Source organism: Cydia pomonella, chromosome 2, assembly GCF_033807575.1.
Source record: "Cydia pomonella isolate Wapato2018A chromosome 2, ilCydPomo1, whole genome shotgun sequence".
NCBI classification, from domain to species: domain Eukaryota; kingdom Metazoa; phylum Arthropoda; class Insecta; order Lepidoptera; family Tortricidae; genus Cydia; species Cydia pomonella.
The window spans coordinates 2,582,442-2,601,537 of record NC_084704.1 but is presented as its reverse complement, the minus strand read 5'-3'; the positions used below and the strand labels follow the sequence as shown (position 1 = coordinate 2,601,537).

Genomic DNA, 19,096 nt, shown 5'->3' with positions numbered 1-19,096 from the left:
TGATCGTGTCAACCAGGCGTACGAATTGCGGTAACAAAACGCAATTTGTACGCCTGGGCATAGTTTGTTTATATCAAAAAATATAGATAGCCAAACGCTAAAATGACAGTTCTCCTTCTCCTTCTCTTATCCAGCTAATTTTTAGGTTATAAGAATAAAATAAATAAAAATTTAAATTTTTGCTGTATATTTCAAGTGATTAATTAATGAACATACATAACATTTCAATATAAGATAATGGCACAATGTGTACTGTCCAGAGTAAGTCCCACTATCATCATTATTTATTTACACAAACTCAATCGTTTATCCTTTTCCCAAATACTTACTTAAATTAAACATTCCAGTTGGGCAGCCTACGATTAGTCCCTGCCGCGATCCTGACGCAATCCTCACGCACGACGACAAGCAAGCATTGGAACCCGAAGTTCAAGAAACTCCGCCGCGAGAAGTACCTGAAGGTGGAACTGCCGGATTACAATGAGGACACGAACGCGCTTCCCAAGGAGAAGCTGCGACAGAAGATGAAGGAGCGCGGGCTCTTGCCGCCGCGCCCGTGGATCGAGCGCCCGTTTTACATCTCAGCTACAGGTATATTATAACCTTTTATTCCTCCAAGTAGTATGCAGCTGGCTTGTGATTGATTAAATCAGGTTTGAAATTTAATTACATGACATGAAATATATAAAATGAACCATAGAGACTCAATCAATCAATTTTTCGTGTTATGGCTCCATCAAGGTGTTGATGATTCTGCCAATGTCGAGGTTGGATAAGACACGGCTAGTATAGAGACTCACTCAGTGATAAGTTAAAGGACATTAAAATAATGATAGTGCACTGTCAATATATTTATGAGAATATTTTGTATGTACATAAAAACATTGCCAGTTCTAAGAAAAACTGTGACATACATAAAATTAATACTAGAAAGTAGCATAACCTTGCAGTGCCTTTCACTCGGCACTATAAATTAAAAAATCATTCTTGGGTAATTGTGCAATTGTCTGAACTTAAAAATTATGTTAAATGTAAGCTTATCTCTAAAGCCTATTATAGCACACAAGACTACATGAATGATGAAACACCACTTTAGTTTCATTGCGCCTAAATATCATAATGCCATTGTATTTTATTTCATAACAACTTAGTCCCAAAAAGCCTAAATATCAAATTATGTCCTACTTAAAATGGCCGAATGCCTTTCATCCTCAAAATATCTAAATGTCAATAAGTATGTTTCATGTTCGGACTAAATCCCTAAGATCTGTTAAATCTGGTATATTTCATAAAATTAATATAATTATTGATTGTACTGTTATTAATAAAGCCCTTTAATTTTTACTTTTAATTTTAAAAAACACATTAAAAATTTTGTCACTCATATTCGGTTTCCTACCCTAGCGATTTTGTAACTGTGAAAATATTGTATTTATGACTTTCATTATTGCAATTTTAATCCTAATTGCGATGCATTTGATTATTAATATAACCTAACAACCAACCCAGAAATGGTCATATTTTTGCTGATTGCCAGTCATTTTGAATATGACATCTGTAATTATAGATACTGTTCACTAAACATGGTATTTACCCTGGTTACTTTTATTTCAAAATGATTTATTTAAATACTTTGTTCCTGAAAATTTCTTTGTTGAAAATTCCTCGCGCGGCAAATGGCCAATGTAAACGTGCCTCGGCCGAGGCAGCGTGCTCTTCTGATGGTCACGTACGCGCTGCCTCAGCCGAAGCACGTCTACATGTGCCCTTTGCCGCGCGAAACAATTTCCTCGCGACGCTGCTCGCTCTGTGAGGACCCGCCTATTTGTGCACAGATTATAGTAATACTTTTTTATTTATTTTCAATAAATACTTTTTATAATTATGTATGTTTTCATATCAGAACTCTCTCCCCTGGCGTCGCTTCCCTGACAAATAATTTTCGAAAAAATTCACTGGAGATATGAAGACATGTTTAAATGAATACACAATCAACAATCACAACAAACAACACAACATCAACAATTCAATCATTACAATTTAATCATTCATGCTCGAATCTGTACGGCTGGTCAAATTCAATTTTTTTTTCTTGTTTTTGAAGAGATCAGCGGAGAGACTACCTACTCTCTGTAATTACATAGAAAAAATAGTCTTTCCCCTGTTCTCAACTGAAATGTTAAAACATATAATAAATGACTGGTGACCTTGCAGAAACCCTTTTTTTGTGACCTTTTGATAGAAGACTTATCTAAATAAAAAATATTGTATAATTAGATCGAAATTTTAACATTTATGTAGTGCCGCATTTTCTACGTAAGAAATTACTTACCTCTTAACTTAGAATAACCCGAAACTTGACGAGTTAATAGTGCTTGTTGCTATAAAAGGCCAATTTGAATAAATAATTTGAAAAAGTAATCTTTAGGCGGGTTCACACAGAGCGAAGATACGCGCGAGGCAAATGTCTTCACGCACAAACCGGCCAGTGTAGACGCGCCTCGGCCGAGGCGGTGCGTTCAGGCGAGGAAAACGCGCGCGCCCGCCGTGGACCTACCTATTTATAAACGATATTGTAGGCCAACAACATTTAAAAATGTAATTTTAACTAAATCTAAAGTCCGTACAGGAAATGCAAACATTTCCATCCCCTAAACTTATTCCATTTTTTAGGCGGTGCCTTCGAGCCCTACGTGCCCCCAGAAGGCGATGGCAAAGCCTCCTTCGCGTCCACAACCCGTGTCAAACAAGCCGCCGAACTCCTCGAGAAAAAATCCAAATCCATGATGGCCATCCGCAAAATAAAGTCCTTCGAAGAAGATTTTGACTCCAAAATCTTCTGCCAACAAGCCCAAGATATTTATATTAAAGCGCATGAAGCTTTAGCTAATAATGATAGAAAGGCATTGCAGATATATGTTACGGAGAAGGCGTATGGGGAGTTTAGGCATAATTCACACTTGAAGACGATTCGGTGGAAGTTTCTTCAGTCGCTGGAGCCGCCGAGAGTGTGCCATGCGAGGTGTACAGATGTTGTTAGCAAGGAGAATATATTTGGACAGGTACAGTTTCTTACTTTAATTAATGTTTCAGTGGTGACAATGTGGTAAATTATGAAATTCACTAGGCGGGTCCACACAGAGCGAGCATACGCGCGAGGAAATTGCCTTGCGCGTATGTTCGCTCTGTGTGGACCCGCCTATTGTGAATTCAAGGACGTCTAAAGTAGAGCAAAATACTGCAGCCGCAAATTCGATAGCTGACGCAGATGGCGCTGTAGGTGTATTTTTTTTAGAAATATATTGAATTCTGATACGGATCCGCACGCCGCATGTGCATGCAACGCATACGCATGCAATGTGAAGACCGCCATAGTTCTCGTATTTAGCGTAGCATAGTCAGCATCAATACTCGCGTGTGTACATCAACGCAATGGTTTATGTAGCTTCACATACCACAGTTAAAAAAATACAGTAAGCTGAAGATTTTCATACCAAACTTGTCTATGCTCTACCTATTTCGTTTTGTTTTCAAAACTTGTTTTATAAGCTAAATACTGGCATAGATATACCTCGTATCATTGTATGTGCAAAGTTTCATTACAACTGCGTTTCACTAGACTTAAATCGACCGGGATATAAACCGTAATTACCTTTTATATTGTTTATTCCCGATATTTCGACGCAGTTAACATGTATCTTGTTCACGGGTAAACAAGAACAAGAGGGTGAACAATATGCATGTAACTGCGTCGAAATATCGGGAGCTCAAATCAATATAAAAGGTAATAATAACGGTTTATATCCCGGTCGATTTAAATCTAGTGAAACTAACCGTGAATCTTTCAAAACTGCGTTTGTATGGGAAGGTGAAATTCAGCCCAGCTTGCTGTAGACTCTTAACCTGTTAGAAATCGGTAGATATTTTGGCGCGTAGGCTGATCCGTTACTATTGATGCTGACTGTACAGCGCCATCTACTTCAGCGTTCTAAATTGCTGCTTGAATATTTTTCACAATGCTCGCGATTCAAGTATTTTTTACGTGCCAATATTTATTATCATTTTTTATTTATTTATTTATTTAATATTTTAATATATATATACAGCATTACAGTCGAGACCAAAGCACTGTACAATTCAGATTATATGATAGGATTACATACTAGGAAAAACAGATCACAATCATCTTTCGTCCATCACCTCGCAATACCGCAGACACATCTGATACACAGCCGTCCATTTTCAGGTAACCGTCCGTTTTCATACCCAACAACAGCTCGCCGTGTACGACCGCTTCGGCCGTCTGTTGCACGGCAGCGAGATACTCGCCAAGGACGTGCTCGAGTACATCGTGTTCGAGAAGCACCTCTCCAACATGTACGGGACTTGGAGGATTCACCATAAGATCATACCGGACTGGACGCCGCCTAAAGAACCTTCCAAGTTGACCAGGGTGTTGGAGGAGGAAATTGTGTCTTTGCCAGCGGAAACCAATGAGAGCGAGACGGCTGTTGTTGCTAATAATTGATTTATATTCAATAAATAGTTAGATTTATTATGATTTTTCTTTTTGCCTCTATATGATACCATTTATAAAAAGCGCGGTGAAAATTGGCGCGAAACGTGCCTGTGGCAAGATATTTTTTCTCTAACTCCTATGCCAAATAGCGCATCTCAATAAGTTGAGTAAAAAATGATTTTGAAAATGGAATTATGTATGTTTTTTTTTAACAATTATGGCCTGGATGCGAGTCCTTTAAGCCAAGGAATTATGTATGTATGTATGTCACTTTATTGCACATAAACAGGTTAACAGAAAAACGTACAAAAGCGAATTATCAGCTATAGAAGTGAAAGTATGCATAAGTTAGCAATTAATTTTCTTTTGATATAGCGCTATTTGGCTTAAAAAGCGCTGGTGGCCTAGCGGTAAGAACGTGCGACTTGCAATCCGGAGGTCGCGGGTTCAAACCCCGGCTCGTACCAATGAGTTTTTCGGAACTTATGTACGAAATATCATTTGATATTTACCAGTCGCTTTTCGGTGAAGGAAAACATCGTGAGGAGACCGGACTAATCCCAACAAGGCCTAGTTTACCCTCTGGATTGGAAGGTCAGATGGCAGTCGCTTTCGCAAAAACTAGTGCCTACGCCAAATCTTGGGATTAGTTGTCAAGCGGACCCCAGGCTCCCATGAGCCGTGGCAAATGCCGGGACAACGCGAGGAAGAAGATAGCGCTATTTGGCTTAGTAGGGCAGTATCAAAATATAACTACACTGTGTGTGCAATATTTTCAGATGTTTTGTTTATTCAAGTTGTTTTTCCAATGGAAACGAAAGAAAGAAAAACACCTCTCCAACATGTACGGTACGGGACTTAGAGGATTCATTACAATAAGATTATTCTAGATTGTACCCCAACTAACTTTCGAAACTATATAACTAGGGTTTTAGAAGAAGAAATTGTGTCTTTGCCAGCAGAACCAATGAAAACGAAACGGCGGTTGTTGCGAATAGGTGATGTATAGAATAAATAGTTGTTATACTTGACGCGGTCAATGATGATCCCTATGACTTGACGACCGGTGTGACCTAGTGGGTAGTGACCCTGCCTACGAAGCTGATGGTCCTGGGTTCAAATCCTGGTAAGGGCATTTATTCGTGTGATGAGCATGGATATTTGTTCCTGAGTCATGGGTGTTTTCTATGTATTTAAGTATTTATATATTATATATATCGTTGTCTGAGTACCCTCAACACAAGCCTTATTGAGCTTACCGTGGGACTTAGTCAACTTGTGTATAATAATAATATAATAATAAAGTTTATTGCTTTCACATTGGTGTTCATACAGATGTTCTTAATGAATGATATAATGTTTCACAATATGACACCCTGTAAGGGTATTGCAATTTTATCTAACACTAACACATGAAACAATTATAACATACCTACAAACTACAGAATATACAAAAAAAAAATATTTTATAGTATATGCCTATTTATGGTATTTGTTATCATCTAAATATTCTTGTAAAGAATAGAAACAATTATTTATTAAATAAGTTAATTTACAAATTTATCATATTTTGATTCTATTGCTATTTCTTTAGGAAGACTGTTGAAAATTCTTACAGACATGTTATAGGGACTTTTGTTACTCATTTGTAAATTACTGGCAGGAAGGGTAATCTTGTTTTGATATCTTAGGTTCAAGTTACTAGTATGACGGTCTTTAGCTTTTATGTATAGGTCGGGATGTTTTCGTACAAATTTGCATGTTTCTAAGATGTAAAGGGATGGCAAAGTTAAAATATTTAACTTTTTAAAGTAAGGTCTGCACCTTTCTTGATTTTTTATGTTACTTAATATTCTAATACACCTTTTTTGCAGTATGAACAAATCTACACTATTTGTGCTGTTTCCCCACAAAACGATCCCGTATTGAAGCCATGTCTGTGTAAATGCGTGATAAGCACTAAGAGCTGTTTTTAAATCTGAGGTTTTTTTAATATTTCTAAGGGCATAAGCAAAGCGTGATATTTTTAAACTAATTTTATCTATGTGTGTTTTCCAATTAATGTTTTCGTCAATAATTATACCGAGGAGATTGCAGTTCTTTATTGGTCGAATTGGGTTGTCTAGGTAAGTAAAATTAACATTTAATGGACTCCGCTGATGGGGTCGGAATTGAATTAAATTTGTCTTTTTTAGATTTAGTTGTAGATTATGGTCGCTGAGCCATTGTATTACGGTATCAAAAATATTATTTAATTTATGAGGCTTTTTCTATACAGTAACACATTTTTTTATTCAGAGATGTACCAATCATGAGGGAAGTAATAAGCATGTGATCGCCCATACAAAATAGAAAACGTTTTTACACTTTTAAATATTTTTCATTCTCTTATGATTTTTAGTATGTTATTGACACAATGTAAAACTAGGTGTAGGTTTTCCTTTTTTTTCAAAATTTACGAAACAAAAAAAACTTTCTATTTACAAAAAAGCGAAACCTGTAATCCTAGAATATATTATGCTGAAGCGATCGACATCAAAATTAAAGTGATTTGTTGAGATTTAGTAAGTGGAAATGGTTTTCCCGCGATATGGAATTTCATAGAAAAATAGTTACGACCAAACGCGCGCGTGATGCGAACTCATCAACCAATCGCGTTGCGGCGTTAGACTGCACGATTGGCTCGAACTCGTGTGCGTGACACCGCTGTAGCGCTGTACTGGCCCCATTCTCATTGCCCGTAAGGTCCGTTCTTATAACAAACAAAATAACAAGATAATAACTAATAATAATAAGTGTAAGCGTCGTTTTTGAGTTGTTGGAATATAAAGTCGATGTTTCAATCATACTACACAATCGTATGGTTTGTAGTATTAACTTTATGATTATTGCAATAAGGTAGAAAATTAAATGTTTCATCTCCCAATCAAAAACTAAATTAATCAAACTTCTTGTCTCGAAACGACAATCAAATCTAATACATATTAAGTGTTACGGTTCCTTTTGACAAGAACCTTATGTTTGTAGCATATTCCTAGGGTTTCCATACGTCCAATATATACGGGGCTATCGCCGTATTTAAGTATAGCGTCCAGTATTTTTTCCCGTCCCGTTTTTGTCACGTATACCGCAGAATACCTATACACCGTTACTACCCCATTATCCCGTATCAGTTCCGAATAATTATGGCAACCCTACCTATTCCTAGTTCTTCTAAGTATGAAATAAAACCATATAAGTTAATAACACTATTTTATTTCATATACTCTCCGAGCATAAATCATTTGCTTTACAATATTTTAAATAATAAATTACTATTCACTATTTTAACACAAAATTCCACAAATCAAATGATATAGCTACACATACGGGTGCTGTTTAAAATTTTGTGTATGTCATGAATGTAAGTCAAATACAACCTTTTTTACTACATTAATGTTTCGACAAGATAGTCCTGGTAATTGTTTAAGAAGTTTTTAACATACCTTGGCTTGTACGCTATTGAATATTGACAAAAATGTATACAAATAACTTGTTACCAGATCTTAAAATTAGCTCTATAATATTAGGGTCCGCTCCACGATTCGATAAAAGTAATGTTAGTGCAGTCTTATGTCTATGGAAGGCACCAAATATTAGTAACTATTAAGTAACTATTTACAACTATAATACTTTTTTTGTACAATATGATCCCACTTCTGAAGTCTGGACATTGGTCAAAAAACGAGAATCTATACATATAGATGATTGCAATCATTCTAAAATGGTCTCATGGCATGCATTTGTACACTCGTCGTTATTAGGAATATTTTAATTGTACAATATATTATTTATACGTGAATATCAAACATTTACGACTCTGTATTGATTTTAAAATACGGACAAGTCGGTGACACGTGTTTATAATGAATACAGTAATGCCACATTAGTAATAATAATCGGTGTTTTTCGTATGTGTCTAAAAACATAAGTGTCAAATATACACTTAGGTTCAGAATAGTGAATGTTATCATATTATTATACTTGAAGTTTATACGTACTGGTGATAAACCGATGACTATTAAAGAACATATACTGTCCCTGTTTTATTTTTCAAATGATTGCTATGTTCAAATCGAATTAAGCGCAATTTTAATTTCAAATTCACTCGCAGTTAAGCGTTTGTTCCCTAGAATAAACACTTCAAGATATTTAATTCTCAACAGTCTCTTCACCCGCAAACCTTGCGGTTGTCCTCATATCTATTAATTGAAGAGTCGTTTACACTTCAAGATTTTTATTACAGTAAATCAACAAGTCTTTTCAATGAGGTGACCGGCAACCTCCTTGCAGTTTGACGTCACGTCATCTAATTGAAGAGTCACTGTACATTTTTGCTTCAATAAATCTTCAACAGTTTGTCTGAACTGAGGCGACCCGCAAACCTTGCGAGTTGACGTGATGTCCTTCTGATTGAAGGGTACGCCATCTTTAATTTTGGACTGAACATTTTCGTCGTTCCTGCAATGAGAAAATTTAAGATTAGGTTGAGTTTTCATGTAAATATATACGATAAATTGAGAAATAAGATGTAATCGGATAATTTCGAAAATCAGTCATGTTTCGTTGTAAATAAAAAACCGGACAAGTGCGAGTCGGACTCGCTCACCGAGGGTTCCGTACTTCTTAATCTTGCAAGTTAAATTTGACCCACTTCCCGGTTTCCGATGAAGCTGAAAATTTGCATACATATGCAAGTCGGGTGACAATGCAATATTATGGTACCATCGAGATCTGATGACGGAGACCGGAGGTGGCCATAGGAACTCTGTGATAAAACAACGGAACCTAATTGTGTTTGGGGTTTTTAGAATTGTCTAGATGAGTATTAGTTGCCTGTGGAAAGAAAATTACAGTCAGCGATAAAAGCTTGTACCAAAAATGATTTTTTTGCCAAAAACTTTTTGTTAGATGGGTCTGAGTCTAGTCAATTTTGGGAGGTAGTCGTATAGTGAGTGAACGTACCCGGGAGCGCCGGGCTCCAGCCCTCGCGGCTGCTCACACGAGGGTGGGCGCGGCGGGGCGCGCGGCGGGCTTGGGCGGCAGCGGCGGCGGCGCGCGCGCTGCTGCCGTGTCCGCCCCCGGCCCGCCCTGCAGCCGCTGCCGTTGGGCCGCTTGCAGGTTGTTTAGGAAATCTGGAATGGTATGATATTGTTATAGCTACACATGAAAGCACAAACGTATAAAACGGTGTTCTAATTTTGGGCAGACTTATTGCAGAATAGTACTTTATTACAAGTACGTGGAGCATGTGAAAATAATAAACACCACGTACCGGGAGGGTGGTGGTGCAGCGGCGGGCCGGGGCGCAGCGCGGCGCGCACGCGGCCGCTCGCGTCGCTGCGGCTCGTGCTGCTCGCGCCGCTCTATAACAAAACAAAATTTATTTCTACCTACGGAACGTACGGTAAAAAAATATATATATTTATTAACACATGCACTGCCAACGTCCCGCTAGACGAGTTCTCTGTACTTAAGGACTTTCTAATACAAAGTGAAAAAAGTTAAAAAAAAACAACACGTTATTGACTACAAACGTAGCTTGTATACTGTGTATCTCGCTGGCAGTGAATACGTTAAGAATCCCACACATATATTACTAAGTCAAATATTAAGCGCATATTTTTACCTGGGCATCGGCGTTATCATCGTGCAGCCGCAGCGCCATCTCGCTGAGCGAATCCAACTCATCATCAGCACTCAGCTCGCACTCCACCTCTGTAACTTCTTCGCCCCCCGGTATTTCTAGTATAAGAAGCCGAGCGCCGTCCAACTCCTATAACAATATGTAAAACATATATAAACATATAATAGTTCTTAAAAATTCAGAGTTGGAACAAGCTAACACTACGCAGACTTTGCTTTGACAGAGATAAATAATACTAGCTGTGGACATGTACTCTGCTTCAGTGGACGTTAAAGCGACAGTTTTCAACCTGTGTAATACGGACGGTATGCGCGAAAGTAAGAAAATTGGTTTCTTAAAATGTTTTATTATTTGTTCGACGACCTGTCTGGCCTAGTGTGTAGTGACCCTGCCTATGAAGCCGATGGTCCCGGGTTCAAATCTTAATAACGGCATTGTCTTAGTACCCTTAACACAAGCCTTATTGAGCTTACTGTGGGACTTAGTCAATTTCTGTACATAATAAATAAACTAAATAAATATTATAGGACATTATTACACAAATTGACTAAGTCCCACAGTAAGCTCAATAAGGCTTGTGTTGAGGGTACTTATACAACGACATATATAATATATAAATACTTAAATACATAGAAAACATCCATGACTCAGGAACAAATATCCATGCTCATCACACGAATAAATGCCCTTACCAGGATTCGAACCCGGGACCATCAGCTTCGTAGGCAGGGTCACTACCCACTAGGCCAAACCGGTCGTCGAAATAATAACTCTAATACATTCCTATAATTATAATAAATAAAAAATATGGTTAACTGTCCAAGCTTTTTATGACATTAATGAATTTCTTAATTTTAAATGTAATAACATAATGTAGCTTAAATAATATTAAAGTATGATTTTAATTTATCCGAATAACTTAATAATTTTAACTTGGCATTTTTTATTTATTTGTATTTGTATCCTTTTATTTTAATCGAAAGTAGATCAAGTAAATATTTTTAATTTAATTTAATTTAATTTCAACTGTGTATTTTATTGCTGACATGTAAAATTGTATATTTTACCAATAAATGAGTATGAGTATGAGTCTAACATTTATATATTTAATTTTTTTGTGCTAATTGGGTTAAAATAATTTCAAATTGTACTCGCAAAACGTCACAGTGAAATGTTTCCCTAACAAGTCACAGGGGTAACAAAAGAAACTCAAGATGCTAACCTGAACAGGGGTGTCCAAAGGCAGAGGCGCAGCATCTCTCAACAGACGATACCGGGCCGCCCCCGGGAGATACCTCCTCAGCACCGGCCTCAGCACGTGCGCGGCGCGGCGCTGCGGCCGGCAGCGCACCGCCACCAGCCTCCCCGCGACCTCCACGCGCACCACGCAGCGCCGCTCCACGACGGCTTCGCGCCCGCTGAGGATCGTGGACGGTTGGGAGGGGTCGATGGTTGAGCATTCACCCTAAAAACAAAGATATATTATGTAGTACGGACCCGGGTACGTCCTTAAACTGCGTACAAAAGAGAGGTATGGGCATTGTGAATTTCATCTCGCTTTGTGTGGTAGGGCACAGCCAGGGGATGTCATTCCAGATCTAGAGCAGAGCCCAACTGGGGAAGTACCTCCACCTTACAGAAAACCGCAGCCAAATAACACTAGACCCTACTCATAGTGTTGTGTTTCTGCCGGTGAGTAAGGTTGCCAGAGCTCAACGAGGGGGGGGGGGCGGGTTTAGGGTCAGCAACGCGCATGTAACTCCTCTGGAGTTGCAGGCGTACATAGGCTACGGAGACTGCTTACCATCAGGCGGGCCGTATGCTTGTTTGCCAACGACGTAGTATAAAAAAAAATAGTATAGACAAATAGCGATATTCGTAAACTGTCAAGGGACTCCCTCTGGTCGCATAACAACTTTTGTCATATTGTTAATTGTCATAACAATTTATGCATAAAATTGTAAGTCATAAAAATCTTTAGAATTATTCTTGAACATAAATGGGTTTTTGTCATAAATGATTTATGTCATAATTTTTTTAGTCATTAATTTAATTCGCATAAAATTTTAGGTTAGGTTCGTTAGGTATGCGCAAAAAATATATGAGAACTGCTATGTATGTCATCAAATATTATGGCTAAAAATGTATGACACAATATAATACGCTATATCTTCACATAACAGCAGCGCCAGCAGCCATTTTATTTCAAAACTTCAAGCCTTTCCCCCTTATTCCAAAATCAAACCTCTATTAAAAATTGTTTTTTTATCAAACACGTCAAAATGACTAATAACCCCAAACGATTTGCAACACCTTGTTACATTTGACAGACGGGTCCATATTGGGTTCCATACAAGTTTAAGTCATATCTTTGATACGCATAACAACTGGTGTCATAATCATCATTGCGCATACAAATGAAAAGTCATATTATCAGTCTATATCAACCAAGAAAATCTTCATGTGTTGAAATTCGAGTCAACCTACTCGAATTTTAAGTAAAGTTCTATCCACCCGTTCTACTACGCCATTATGATAAGGTAACAAATGAATGGCCCCAAAGTCATTATGTCGTACATTATGTCAGTTTTGTTTAGATTTGAGACTTTATATGTACAATGCAAACAAATATTTGTAAAGGTGTATCAGGATAAAAAATAAAAATACATAAGACGACCGGTTTGGCCTAGTGGGTAGTGACCCTGCCTACGAAGCTGATGGTCCCGGGTTCAAATCCTGGTAAGGGCATTTATTCGTGTGATGAGCATGGATATTTGTTCCTGTGTCGTGGGTGTTTTCTATGTATTTAAGTATTTATAAATATTTATATATTATATATATCGTTGTCTTAGTACCCTCAACACAAGCCTTATTGAGATTACTGTGGGAATTAGTCAATTTTTGTAATAATGTCCTATAAAAATATTAATATTATTATTAGAATAAGGTGGTAAACTGATAATTGGATGACCAAGTTATGGTAGGTACAAATATCTCATTTTGATGAATGTTTACTAGCAAGACTACAAGTAAGAAATTGTTTTCGAATGAGATATATTACCTGGTCGTCCCTCACGACGACGTCGTAGTTGGGGCACGGCAGGTTGAGCCGCTGCAGCAGCCTCTCGACCAGGCGGCGCACCGTGAGCGCGGCGTCCACCCCCACGACCGACGACGCGCCGTCGGGCAGCACGACGCGACAGAGCGAGCACTGGCCGGACATGTTGGATTTTACGAGCTGGAAAAAAAAAAAATCGTTCATTAAAAGAAAGAAGATAAAATTACATAACTAGCTCGGTGGTCCCACACTAAGCTAGGCCTGTATCGTGGTGCGGTCACAAAATTACTACATAAATTTTTGGGGTATCCTTGTATCCATAATTGATGAAAAACATGTACTGAATTAAATACATCCAAAGCGAATACATAAGAAAATAAACAAGAAATAAGAAAGTAAACAAGGATTTGTTTTAAATTGTTTACTTGACGAAATTGCCTGTAAAGGTACTATAGTCTGGCAAGACAACTTTGTCAGTACAAAAAGGCGCAAACCGAAAATGTGTACCGATCATTTGCGCCTATAATTTTCGAATTTTCCGCCTTTTCTAGTAGGTATAGTTTAGTAGTCTCGGTTAAAAAATGACATTACAGAATACCGTAACTTTTAAACTAGTGCCTGCTACAGGAATTTGGAATTAAGTAGCAAAATCGGTCAATCGATCGGTATGTAATCAGATTCATAACGCACAATTCAATTAAACCATCTGTTGTTTGAAAATGACCAAAGAATAGTGGAAATAAATTACATTCCCTTATAATTTTACGAAGAAAACGAACACGTTACGAATAAAAAAAACATCTTAAATACAAACTGGAAAATTAGACAGTTAGTCTCATTTCCTAAAATAAACGTAAGCACGTAAATTCCTAAAGCAAACAATGCCCCATGAAAACGTAAAAACCAGAAAACAAGCGAATAAAACTGCGCTAACCAAACTAAATATACGGTAAATGGTAAAAATAAATAGTGATATTTATGAGTCTTGTCACGAGGGATTATGGTTCATATTGTTCAGACAATGGCTTGATAAGGTGATGGAAGATGTAAGAAGCAGGCACTGAAATTGACTATCATTCGTCGTGTTCTTCTCTCACTCTCACTGACCTTGAGCGCGAGCGAGACGGCGTTTTATGCCCGGTATCTCGGATCAAAAAAAACCCGCGCATTTTTAATATTTTTATCTATTGTGTAAAAATACTTTTCTTTTTGCGAAAGCGAACGTCGCGAAAAAAGCGCCAAGATTTTTTAAATTCTGCTTACTGAAGCTCGTGGGTACTACGCCCACCCCTAATAAAACAATTTTGATCTTTAAAATTTTTTGACGAAACGAAACGCATGTTCAATCTAAGTTGTGGATTTTAAGAAACTAAGCAAATAAGAGTAATTTTAGTTTTTATTTGCATTTTTATTGAGTACGATTTTTTCTGTTCTAAACAGTACAACCGAGGTTTAAACCCACGATTTTTGACCACGTTGACCACACATATCGAAACGTGAATTTTGCAATCCCATAAACTTAATATAATAATAAGGCACAGTAAGTATTATTCGTTCTAGCCATATTGTCGTAGGTATATTTATAGAATCGTTATAAATCTATTTTAAAGTCAATAATCCTACGATATTGTTGTTTGCGTTTGTGTATATTCTGCTAGGCGTAGGTTTTCTCCGCGTTCTATATTTAGTATACTGGTACGCGCGGAAACGTGGCTAGGCAAATATTTGTGTTGGTTATCGTGATTTTCCACGGCTGTTTAATGTTAGTACACATCTCGTGTTCATTGATTTCGCAATAATTATAATAATTAAACAATAAACTATGATATCACTGTTCATGCCTACTTTTTTTTTTTTTTTTTTATACTACATCGGTGGCAAACAAGCATACGGCCTGCCTGATGTTAAGCAGTTTCCGTAGCCTATGTACACCTGCAACTCCAGAGGAGTTACATGCGCGTTGCCGACCCTAACCCCACCCCCCTCGTTGAGCTCTGGCAACCTTACTCACCGGCAGGAACACAACACTATGAGTAGGGTCAAGTGTTATTTGGCTGCGTTTTTCTGTAAGGTGGAGGTACTTCCCCAGTTGGGCTCTGCTCTAGATCTGGAATGACATCTGCTGTGCTGTGCCCTACCACACAAGGCGAGATGACATTCACATTGCCCACCTCTCTTTTGGACGTAGTTTAAGGACATACCCGGGTCCACTTTTGTTAGTGATATATAACCAGCGATGGATGGTGTAGTTTACCGAAGTAACTCAATTTATATTGACTCTTCTCTCACAACAACACGGTAAATAGGTCGTATTTCTCGAGTACTTTAACCAAAGAGAATTTGAAAAAGAGGTGTATTGTCCAAGAAAACTTTGTAGCGACGTAAATTTACAGCCATCTTTCAACACATAATTAAAACTTTTAGAACGCCATTTGCCTTTAATCCTTATTCTTTCACTGATATGTGTTCAATAAGTTCAATTTGTATCAAAAAGTGGCGCCATCTTACCGGGCACTACCTAAAGGTTATGGCGCTATCGCTCGAAACGATGCTGCTATACCTTTGGCCTTTGATCTTCTAGATGGCGCCACTTTTTGATATTTAACAAATTAAACACATACAATTAAAGTCCCATTTTTTTAGTCAGTTTGCATTCATAATTTTTAATCATACCAACCTGTATTATTATTGACTTGACTTATTTTCACCTTATTTTCAATGGGCATAGTTTCATTGGGCTTTTAATATGTTCTCGAGATTCTAAATTTGCTTACACACGTAAAAACTTAACTAATCATAAATTTCAGAATAATAGTAGTCTGACAACAGTGACAACCCAATTCATATTAAAAAAGCGCGAAATCCAAATTTACTAGTGGACAAATTGATTTGGCAGTATATTGGACCCGGGTACGTCTTTAAACTACGTCCAAAGGGAGGTATGGGCATTGTGAATGTCATCTCGCTTTGTGTGGTAGGGCACAGCACAGCGGATGTCATTCCAGATCTAGAGCAAAGCCCAACTGGGGAAGTACCTCCACCTTACAGAAAACAGCAGCCAAATAACACTAGACCCTACTCATAGTGTTGTGTTCCTGCCGGTGGATAAGGTTGCCAGAGCTCAACGAGGGGGGGCGGGTTTAGGGTCGGCAACGCGCGTGTAACTTCTCTGGAGTTGCAGGCGTACATAGGCTACGGACACTGCTTACCATCAGGCGGGCCGTATGCTTGATTGCCACCGACGTAGTATAAAAAAAAATATATTAAAGGCAAGAAACACACTCACGTCAGTGACAGGCGCGTGGTCGGGCGCGCGGTCGCGGGAGCCGGCGCGCAGCCGCCACGGCAGCAGCGAGCCGCCGCTGCGGCGCCGCTCCGACGCGTTGGAGGCCGACTTCTTCAGCTGTTCAACGTCAAAACACTGTCAACGGACGGTTATTAGGGTCGGCTGGGTGGATGGGACGGGTGCAGGTGCTGGTGACATGTGAGGCTGTGACAAGTGTGTTCATTGAAGATTTATTTATTTGACGACCGGTCCGGTCTAGCGCGTAGTGACCCTGCCTATGAAGCCGATAGTCCCGGGTTCAAATCCTGGTAAGGACGTTTATTCGTGTGATGAGTATGGATATTTATTCCTGAGTCATGGGTGTTTTCTTTGTATTTAAGTATTTATAAATATTTATATATTACACATATATATCTAAGTACCCTCAACACATCATTATCATCATCATCATTGTCTTCTTTGTGGTGCAATAAAGAATATTTACTTTTACTTACTTACTTACAAGCCTTATTGAGCTTACTGTGGGACTTAGTCAATTTGTGTAATAATGTCTGATAATATTTATTTATTTAAACTTTAATGCACAAAAGAAAACTTATCGTACAAAAGGCGGGCTTAATGCCAAAAGGCATTGTCTACCAGTCAACCTTAAGGTAAAGCAGAGAGATTGAACGCATTAACTGCCAGCGCGAACTACGCGCGTTCGTAGCCGATAACATTTTTTTTCCGCTTTGTATCGAAAAGCGCTTAGCTGTTTGGGTTGCTGGAAGTGAATGTGTTAAGGAATATACTGGTAATCATTTGGATTTGTAACTATAACTGGATTAAGTTTTAATCAAAGGGAAATTGCATAAGGTGCAATGCAAGGTTGTCTGGAAAAGATCGCTCTGTAGTAATAAGGCCGCTGGTTGTTTACCTCTATCTTCGTGTTTTTTATGTGTTTCCATGTACATTTTCAGAGGTTGTGCAATAAAGAGGATTTGTATTGTATTGTATTGTATCAAGTAAAAAAATCATAATTTATTTTGCTAAATTACTACAAAATGTACCACTTAATTCAGACGGTTGGCCAGGAAACAGAAACACTATACTTCACTAAGCTTTAGTGTAGTTAAAGATTTTGCTTTATGCGTTTGATTTATATTATGCTCAGTAAATAATGCTTAAATATCAAATTTTCTCCCAAAACTACAATCAAGCAACCGCGGTAATATCCCACCAAACGTCCGAGTCAAATGGTATGTTTGTTACAATTTTGGTACCGCGACAACCAACCTTTAGGTTTTATAATATCTCGTAAGGCCCAAGGTCCGATGAAATTTCAACCATACTCAATTGGAACAGAGTTGCATTTGTTTTGTTTCGTTCAATTAAAAAAAAAAACAACTGTTCCTGCATTATAGGTTCAAATTTCAGTGGTAAATTTTAGATTTTTAAATGTTATAATAAAAGTTAAATGAATCGTGACAAAAAGAATATAAAAATCTTTACCTTTGTAGGCGTTGGGGGGTCAGGCTGCGTCGCTCTCGGCGCGTACGGCGCTGGCAACCCACGAAGATCAGCGCGTGCGCATTCCGCATGTACGCCGGAGCGTAGAAACCGAGGATACGAGTCGAACTTCATCACGTTGAAGATCTGCTTTTGGGCCTGTTGGGAAAACAACCAGGTTAGTTTTGAATTAAGTTTTACGAGGTTAACTACTTCTTATAGTTATCAGGAGACAGAAGTGTTGACATTGAATGGAAGGGATTTTAAAACAGTTATTTTTTTTATTTTTTTTAGTGTCTAAGGTTGTCATATGTCATAATTCAACGAGGGTCCGGAGTGTTAGGGTCGGCAACGCACATATAACACCTCTGGAGTGTCAGGCGCCCTGAAGTGCTTAGGTACAATCAGGCGGGCGATATGCTTGTTTGGCACATATGTAGTAAAAAAACGGAAAAATAGCAGTAAAAAAAAAAAGAAAAACACTGTTTCTGCCTCTCTCTAAAGCGGCAATGTATTTCGTGGTCACTGAGGTCATTTCTCATTCATAACAAACAATATGAAGTGAATGCTAGTCTAAGTTTGACATTTACAAGCTAAGGCAGGGCTATCTGACCAGATCTCCTGACGTCTGTCATACGCACCTGTTGAAACAGGTCCTGTGGTGCTGGTGTCTGATGCATCCTTAGTTCCGTAGCTCTCCTCGCAGCGGCGTCCACGTTGACGGGCTCGGGCGCCTTTTCGGCGAGATGACGCGACCAGATCTCTTGCGCGAGGGCCGCCCGTCCGGACTCAGGGGTGGCGGCGTATTGCTCGCACGACCACCAGAATCTGGGGAACGACAACAATTAAGTGTTAACGTAGAATATGATGATGTTCTAAAGTTGGCGTAGGGTGAATTAATCTGGTCGTGGGGAAGTCGCATCTATTGAGGCCCTTTTCTATCAATGTATATTCCCAAGGTAATAAAAAGGGTTGGATCCCGAGGGGTCCTCTGAAGTGCGAGGAGGTGGGTGAGGGGTCGCTTCGCTCATGCCTTGCCACGCTACTGGTCGAAGCACA

General features: G+C 38.6%; 2 protein-coding genes across 2 annotated transcripts in view; one reads left to right on the top strand and one right to left on the bottom strand.

Moving 5' to 3' along the window:
- The first annotated feature begins 86 nt into the window (after window positions 1-86).
- On the top strand, window positions 87-4,553 carry LOC133531471 (large ribosomal subunit protein mL45). Its single transcript, XM_061869720.1, has 4 exons — window positions 87-261; window positions 348-591; window positions 2,674-3,062; window positions 4,247-4,553. Exons 1-4 carry the CDS (start codon window positions 238-240, stop codon window positions 4,526-4,528), a joined length of 939 nt encoding a protein of 312 aa, XP_061725704.1. The 5' UTR covers window positions 87-237; the 3' UTR covers window positions 4,529-4,553.
- A 3,205-nt stretch (window positions 4,554-7,758) lies between these two features.
- Window positions 7,759-19,096, bottom strand: part of LOC133515623 (regulator of G-protein signaling loco) — a 153,204-nt gene continuing 141,866 nt past the window's right edge. Inside the window, 9 exon segments of the mRNA XM_061848194.1 lie at window positions 7,759-9,019; window positions 9,524-9,693; window positions 9,834-9,924; window positions 10,188-10,334; window positions 11,428-11,670; window positions 13,267-13,443; window positions 16,550-16,684; window positions 18,041-18,196; window positions 18,679-18,865. Of these exon segments, the coding sequence (XP_061704178.1) occupies window positions 9,557-9,693; window positions 9,834-9,924; window positions 10,188-10,334; window positions 11,428-11,670; window positions 13,267-13,443; window positions 16,550-16,684; window positions 18,041-18,196; window positions 18,679-18,865 (1,273 nt within the window). The 3' untranslated portion in view covers window positions 7,759-9,019; window positions 9,524-9,556.